This window comes from Malaya genurostris, chromosome 3, assembly GCF_030247185.1.
Source record: "Malaya genurostris strain Urasoe2022 chromosome 3, Malgen_1.1, whole genome shotgun sequence".
NCBI classification, from domain to species: Eukaryota; Metazoa; Arthropoda; class Insecta; order Diptera; family Culicidae; genus Malaya; species Malaya genurostris.
This window is the reverse complement of record NC_080572.1, coordinates 122020152-122028094: the sequence shown is the minus strand read 5'-3', so window position 1 is coordinate 122028094 and position 7943 is coordinate 122020152. Positions and strand designations below refer to the sequence as shown.

The window sequence follows — 7943 nt, the reverse complement described above, 5'->3', positions numbered from 1 at the left end:
ATTTAATGTAAAAAAACTAATGTTTCAGTCCTACGCGTAGCATGCTAGAGGTAGGTTGTTGCTAGACAGCAAGACAAAAAGTGCCATAAAACGATTTGAAGCTTTAAGAGCTGAGGCCAGTGTGTTCTAGGATTACTATGGCGGCGCCATTTTAGTTCAATAATAATACGAGAATAATACGAGAAAGAAATCATTACACCACTATGCGAAAACAGTTTTGTGTAGTTAATACACACATGGTTGCTCCTCAACACGATAATCTATAAACTGGCGCGTTAGAAACCTTTTGTATCAGTCTGAGAAATGTGGTGGTTCAGTAATTGAGATAATTATTGGTACAATTGCTCCAATCTTTCCAACATATTCATTTTCCCGATTGGTCTGACTTTATCTCTCGAGATATGAACTTATCAAGTCTGTACAACATACTACCCAGTAGCAAATGCAATTGGCAATGTATTCAAAGGTTTATCAATGCAAGAGTAATGCTGCAGATATAAGTTTTATCAGTGAGTAATGCTTTTTACTTTTTCTGTGACTAAAGACTTTGGAATGCTTACTTACATTAAATCTTTTTATAACGTTATATATTGATAGAAGATCATAAGATAACGCATTCGACAGTTCGTTCGGATACAACGAATTTATATCGTCATATCTATGCCTACTCCACTATCTATAATTTCAAAGTAAATTCATTGGCAAAGCTGACAACCTGAAGAAAATAACAACGAAAAAAAAACAAACAAATCATTAACTCTCGCTATGATTTCAGCACGAGTATCTTCCCCGGCTGTAATTTAGATATTATTTATGATCGACGTTTTTCAACAAGAATCTGCGGATCTTGAATTGTTTTCCTTTACCGGAAAAGTCTTCTAACGATTCACATGTGATGGCTCCAATTGGTAATATTTTGATCTATCAAACCGAGTAAGTGATGAAGAAAAAAATTACATCCTGAAAAAAAAATGCTAGTAATATGTAAGCAATCATATTAGTTATGTCTTGACCAACACCAAACGCCTTCCAATTTTCCAGCAGCAATTTCCTGTGGTATTCCCGTATTGTATGTGGCCCAGTCAGCGACTGGCAAGGAGGTATCATAATCGTAGCTGGGCGCCAACATAATTATTAAGTTTAATGTTTCATTGGTTTCAACGCATCAACCCACCGCAGATATCGTTAGCCTCAAAATGAAGGCACGAGGCGCGGGAAACAAATCACGATGAGAAGAATACCCACCGGTCAGATACAATCGGCCAGTTTTACACTCACCCGTGGTCCATTCTCGGTATACGATGGGTGTGGAACACGTTGTATGCCCAGAGATGAGAATGATTCATTTTAGGTGCCTGGTCTTAATGGTGCACCAGGAATCATGTTATTTAGTGCTGAGAAGATCACATCAATGAACACTAAAAAAGACATATTGTGATTACAGGTTGCGGCGCGGGGTCGTCGATATGGCGCTGCTTGATTTTCGTATTGGGGATAATTTTATGCGAACAAGCAGAATCCAGATGTGGATTTCTATAAGAACTTGAATCTGCAAACAATATTGTTTCGCAGAGATCACAATTCTTATTTGATTTCTTATGAAAAAATCATGCATTTAAGGGTTGAAGGAGATGTATAAACTGTTATTATAATTACCACAATCAGTAGTCTCCCTAATTCGTCACCCGTCAGTGTAAAATATTTTCCCAGAACCATCGTTCTGAGTCGAAAAAAAGTTCGGGAGAGTCTACATACGGTATGAAGTGAGTGTTAAGATACAAATGTATCGATTTTGAACATTTGGTGTGAACGAGCCTTAATTTTTTTTTGTTTGATTGGTATGACAGCTGCCAAACATATATAATATACGTCAAGTCATTGAACAAATAGCACACCGCGTGTGTATTGGAGTTTTACTGCCGCTAAATATCGTCATGGATAAATTAGTCCGCACAAGAAAATCGTATGCCCCGCGGCTGGAACGGGTAGGTCGTTGTCTTGAAAAAATGGAAGACTCCGAAAATGTTGAAGCCGAAGATGTTCTCACGGAGATAGATAACCTCAACAGCATTTGGTCATCGTATCTATCTGTTCATCATAAAATTCTTGATTTGGCAGACGACGAAGCTGTTTACGAGGAAGCAATTACGCATCAGATCGCATTCGAGGAGGAGTATTTGTCACTGAAAAAGGGTTTGGGTAGGCTTCAGAAACGTTTGGAGCCAGCCGAACACGAGGTCACTTTCAATCAACAAAATGGTGGCAACACTAGCGTCATCGAAGCACTCGTTCAGCAACAAACACAGCTTCTCCAAGCAATCACATCCAACGTAGGAGCGTCAACGACTTTAGTTCCACCATCAAGCAACGGAACGTCAGCCGATAATACCGCACTGCCGGACTTAAGGCTGCCGCGCATGAGTCTTCCGATTTTCAACGGAAATTTTCTGGAATGGCAATCGTTTTACGATCTGTTCAGTGGATCAGTGCATCAAAACCCATCACTTCGTCCCAGTCAGAAACACTATTTTCTCAAAACGCATTTGGCGGGGGAAGCAGCTACACTGATTTCGCATCTAAATGTTGAGGATGCTAACTATCAACCAGCTCTTCAAAAGTTAAAAGAGCGATACAATAAACCGCGTGCAATCGCTAATCTGCACATCACTAGTTTTTTGAGCCAACCATCATTGACAGCGTCGTCCCCATCTGGTTTGCACTCCCTCCACGATGTTTCGGATGAAGTGATTCGCGCTTTAGCAGCTCTCGGACGCGAAGAAAGAGACATTTGGTTACTACACGTTCTGTATGAAAAGTTGGACTCGAACACTAAAGAACTGTGGTGTCAAAGGATCGTGGACCTTGAAGAGGATGATATAAGTTTTGACGCACTGTTGAAATTTATTGATAATCGAAGCTCAGCCCTGCAATCATCACAACGGTCTCGGATCTCTAGCACCATCCCAGCTAATAAAGTTCCAGCATTAAGGCCCCAATCTAAGCAACTTTCTGCATTAGTTGCTACTAATCAAACACAAGTCATCTGTGGCATTTGTTCGAGACCTGGTCATCAACCGTACCAATGCGTTAAGTTCACACACGCTAGCTCAGCTGATCGATTCTTTATGGTTTCTAGACAAAAGCTATGCCAGAATTGTTTAAGGAACCATGGTGGAGAAGAATGCAAGGCGGGTTTCTGCCGAAAATGTGGACAGATGCATCATACGCTGCTTCACAACGCTTTTCAACCAGCAGCACAAGTGACACCACTCGAAGAAAACACCTCTGCATCTTCTTTTGACGGCCACTATTGACGTTTTCGACAAATACGGTCGACCACATTCAGTTCGCGCAGTGCTCGATTGTGCATCACATCTTAGCTTCATCAAAAAAATTAGAGGGTTGTATTCAAGACACGACCGAGCACAATAACATTAAAAATGGAACTAAACCATTAAACTAAACTAAAAACTTTTTCAATTGACTAAGTACAAACTTGCTCTAGTTTAAGCGCTTAGATTGTTATTCAATTTTGATCCCTTTCCACAATTTTTTACATTGTTAAGATTTTGAATAACGTCCTTTAACTAGAATTCAAAGTTACTTGAAAGCTCAATTCTAGATACAAACAACCTAAAGATTTGAACCTGAACAAATGAAACTGTTTTATTTTATGATAATAATCTTCGAGAAACGTACAAACTTATTAATTTTATAAACAGTTAATCGATCCAAGAGAAGATTTTATTTATTTTAACGAAAAATGTTGTACCAGTAAACCAGTAAACCAGCAACAATACGAGGAAGAAAAATGTGAAACAGTCCGCATAAAATATTTAGTTACTTACATTGATTTTCGCTTTGACATATTAGAAATATACGGAATGGATACGCAACAAAATTCAGAAATTTTGTTCATATCGTAGCTTGATGCTATTGACACATAAATGAATATTGTCAAAGTTACAACGCGTGTAGCCATCAGACGCTTATTGTTTTGAAGCAAATAATAATTAAACTGAAACTGGCGAATAACCAAATTCTATGAATGAGGAAAATCCATTTACAAATCATCGAGGAACAAGCGCTGCAAATCAGATCCGAATTAGATCTATCGCCGATAATTCTAAATTAGCCTGATAGTTACCAGAGAATCAAAATAAAATACTCAATTCAAACCAATTTTTCAATGGTATGCAATTGAAATATTTAAATGACGTTATCTCATAAGTTTAAGTTAAATGTTTCCGAATTGATTGGTTGTTGAATTATATAAATCCATCAACAAATGACTGAGGTATGAGCGTTCAAAATTATGACAGAAAAATGTTAGGCGATTAGTTTTGCAAGTTTTAAATTGACACCCAGCCTCGGGAAGCGAAGTGTAAGGTATTTTTAATGGCAAAATCGACCAAAAATTTGCTAAATGCATGGGATATTTCAAAAGAACAGATAACCACGCTGATTCGGTTCTTCAAAAGCTAGATGATATATAAGATATTCGAGAGAACACGAAGCGGACGAGCTACTTGTTTCATTCGCAGTCAAACATCAACTAGGCAAAGAAATATTGTGCAGCATATATTTATAGATTTTTCTTCATACTACGCAGAACGATGCGGTGTTTTATTGCATGACGCAAAGCCTCCTATGCCGAACAAGAAGTTGACGTCATTTTGTACAACTATGATTGGTGGATGAAAACATAGGTCGATTCTAACCATTTTTTCAATAGTATGCTATTGAAATACTGAAACGACATTGCCATACATGTTTAAGTTAAAAGTTTCCGAATCGATTGGTTGTTAAATTATAACAATCCATCAACAAATGACCGAGTTATTAACGTTCAAAATTATGACACAAAAAGGTTACGCGACTATTTTTGAAACTTTTAATTGACACCCGGCCCCATATAGTGAAGAGTAAGGCATTTTTAATGCCAAAAGATTTGTGCGATCAGCTCGGTGTTGAAAAATCGCCTATAAACCTGGATTTTCAAGGAATATCATCTACAAGCACACATTCCAGTTTAGGCGCTATCGTAACAATTGCCTCCAGGTGCTCAAATTACCAGTTTAGCCTTCCGTGTGCCATATTGGATCAAATCTCTGCCGACCTGCCATTGCGTCCTGTGAATATCGAAGATTGGCCAATTCCACATTCCGTATATTTGACTGATCCGCAATTTCATAATCCTGGAAGAATCAGCATTCTTTTGGGCCTTCAACCGTTTTTAGAGCTATTGGAACCTGGACAAATTGCTCTCGATCCAGCAGGTCGTCTGCCTATTCTTCAAAATACGAAGCTAGGATGGGTGGTATCAGGTCGTTATGAAACACCACCGCAAACGGCCCCTATCAGTTCTACTTGTTTAATCACCTTCGTTGATGATACACTTTCTCAACAATTGCAAAGATTTTTTGAGATGGAAGAATACACACATCCAGGTCCCCACTTCAGTGAAGAAGAAAGGATGTGTGAGGCACATTTCGAACAGTACACCGTTCGCGACAACAATGGTCGATTCCAAGTTCGTCTCCCCTTCCGAGAAGATCCAAAATCACTAGGAAAATCTCGTGAAATCGCAACTAAACGGCTTGAGCAAATTGAGCGAAAGTTGGCCAAAAATCATCTGCTTAAGGGACAATATCACTCCATTCTGCGTGAGTATCTCGAGGCAGGCCATATGTCTCTCGCACCGGTTGGATCAGTATACCTCCCACACTATTGCGTCTCGAAGGAGTCCAGCACTACAACCAAATGCCGTGTCGTTTTCGATGCTTCGGCCAAAACGACTAGTTCAAAATCACTTAATGTCGTGTTAATGAGTGGTCCTGTCCTACAAGATTCCCTCATCGACATTCTGCTACGGTTTCGTTCCCCAGTTATTGCACTTACTGGTGATATACAGCAGATGTACCGTATGGTGCAAGTTGCAACGGAGGATCGTGACTATCAACGAATTTTATGGCGATGGAAACCTGAAGATGACATCGATGAGTACACTCTAAACACCGTCACCTACGGAACAAAACCGGCGTCATATCTCGCGACAAAATGCGTTCAACAGTTGCTTAATCTCTTTGCTGTGAAGAACCCGGATGCGGTCCAGAAGGCATTGAAGGGGACATATGTTGATGACGTTTTGATCGGTGCAGATTCTCCTGAAGAAGCTCAACATTTACGACAACAGCTTTCGGAAATATTTGCATCTGGAGGTTTCCCCCTGCGTAAATAGGCGTCTAATTGTAACAGGGCCCTTGAAGGTGTATCAGAAGCAGACCTCGAAATTAGGATCCCGATCAAATTAAACGGAAACGAAACCATCAAAGCCCTTGGAATTCACTGGCAGCCGTGCAGTGATGAGCTTCTGTTTTCCTATCAACCAGTTAAGATCCTTCAGCCCACTAAACGTATCATTTTGTCGCAAATCGCCAGCCTGTTCGACCCTCTGGGTTTGCTCGCTCCAATTCTCCAAGGTGGACTGGGATGAAACTCCCCCTGGTGAGTTGATTGATGATTGGATAGTTTTAGCACAGAATCTGTTCGCTCTCAATTCATTTCAGATACCACGAAGAGTCGTCTACGCTCGAAGCCTTACACGACTCTACCTGCACGGCTACAGTGACGCTTCCGAGAAGGCAGTGGGTGCCTGCATATACATTCGATCCGTCGACGAAGATGGCAACCATTCATCGCATCTTCTTTGTGCAAAATCGAAAACAGCACCGATCGGGAAAGGTCGGTCGACCATACCTCGCTTGGAGTTAAATGCTGCGGTGATCTTGGCACGTCTAATCAGCAATGTTACTGCAGCTTTGGCAAAACAGTTTCACGAAATTCGAGCCTACGGTGATTCCCAGGTAGCATTGGCATGGATATCTGGCGGAGCGTCTAGATGGAAAACATATGTTGGAAATCGCGTAGCCGAAATCGCAACTCTCTTGCCGTCGATCAACTGGTATCACGTTGGCACCCACGACAACCCTGCAGATATAATATCGCGAGGTGCTCTTCCGGTTAATTTGAAAACGAATGCTCTTTGGTGGCATGGTCCAAATTGGCAGCATTCATCACCACATCGAGATCTAAACGATGCACAAAGGCAACAAGTAGACCGTGAACGAAAATCTGTGGCAGTCGGTCTCATGGTCGCATATCAAAACTATTTTTTAAATGAGATGTTAACTCGTTACTACCCAAACAAACAAATGTTGCTACGTGTCACTGCTCGTCTTTTGAGATTCGATTCCCGTGGACCTGAACGTCTAACATCTGCAGAGTTGGATAAGGCTCTTTTAATATATGTATCGCACACACAGAAATCTCACTTCTCGAATGACATCAACCGTTCGAAAGAAGGAAAAATTGTGTCTAGCGGAAGTTCTATTCGTTTACTCGATCCTTATTTGAATGCAGACGGGCTTCTCAGGGTGGGCGGCCGTATCCGTCAATCAGAGCTAAATTATGATACAAAACATCAGCTACTGCTACCTCGGCGTTCTATATTCACTTGTCTAATATTATATGACGCTCAACAACTTTCTTTGCGGACCGCAAACTTTGCTAGCAATTTCTCGTCAACGTTTTTGGATACCGTATGGGACAAGTGCGGCTCGTAAAATCTCTCGGCAATGCGTAACATGTGCTCGAATGAAACCTCTACCTTTACGTCAGCAAATGGGTCAGTTGCCATCATCTCGTTTGGATCCACAGCCTCCGTTCTCTGTAGTAGGAATAGATTATGCGGGTCCGGTGAATATCATAAGCCGTAAGGTACGTGGAGCTGCATCGAGCAAGGGATACATAGCCTTGTTCGTTTGTTTCGTTAAAAAGGCGGTATGGCTGGAAGCAGTATCGGATCTCAGTACACCATCGTTTCTGGCGGCGTTTACCAGGTTCACCAGTCGCTACGGTATGCCAGCAAAGATATATAGCGA

At 40.9% G+C, this 7943-nt stretch overlaps 3 protein-coding genes across 3 annotated transcripts; all 3 read left to right on the top strand.

Annotated features, from left to right (window-relative positions):
• Window positions 1-1934: 1934 nt before the first annotated feature.
• LOC131433957 (uncharacterized) lies at window positions 1935-3314 on the top strand. The gene has a single exon (XM_058600577.1). The coding sequence runs from the start codon at window positions 1935-1937 to the stop codon at window positions 3312-3314; it is 1380 nt and encodes a 459-aa protein (XP_058456560.1).
• A 1625-nt stretch (window positions 3315-4939) lies between these two features.
• On the top strand, window positions 4940-6241 carry LOC131433956 (uncharacterized). The gene has a single exon (XM_058600576.1). The coding sequence runs from the start codon at window positions 4940-4942 to the stop codon at window positions 6239-6241; it is 1302 nt and encodes a 433-aa protein (XP_058456559.1).
• A 124-nt stretch (window positions 6242-6365) lies between these two features.
• LOC131433955 (uncharacterized) lies at window positions 6366-7625 on the top strand. Its single transcript, XM_058600575.1, has one exon. It carries the CDS (start codon window positions 6366-6368, stop codon window positions 7623-7625), a length of 1260 nt encoding a protein of 419 aa, XP_058456558.1.
• Window positions 7626-7943: the final 318 nt, after the last annotated feature.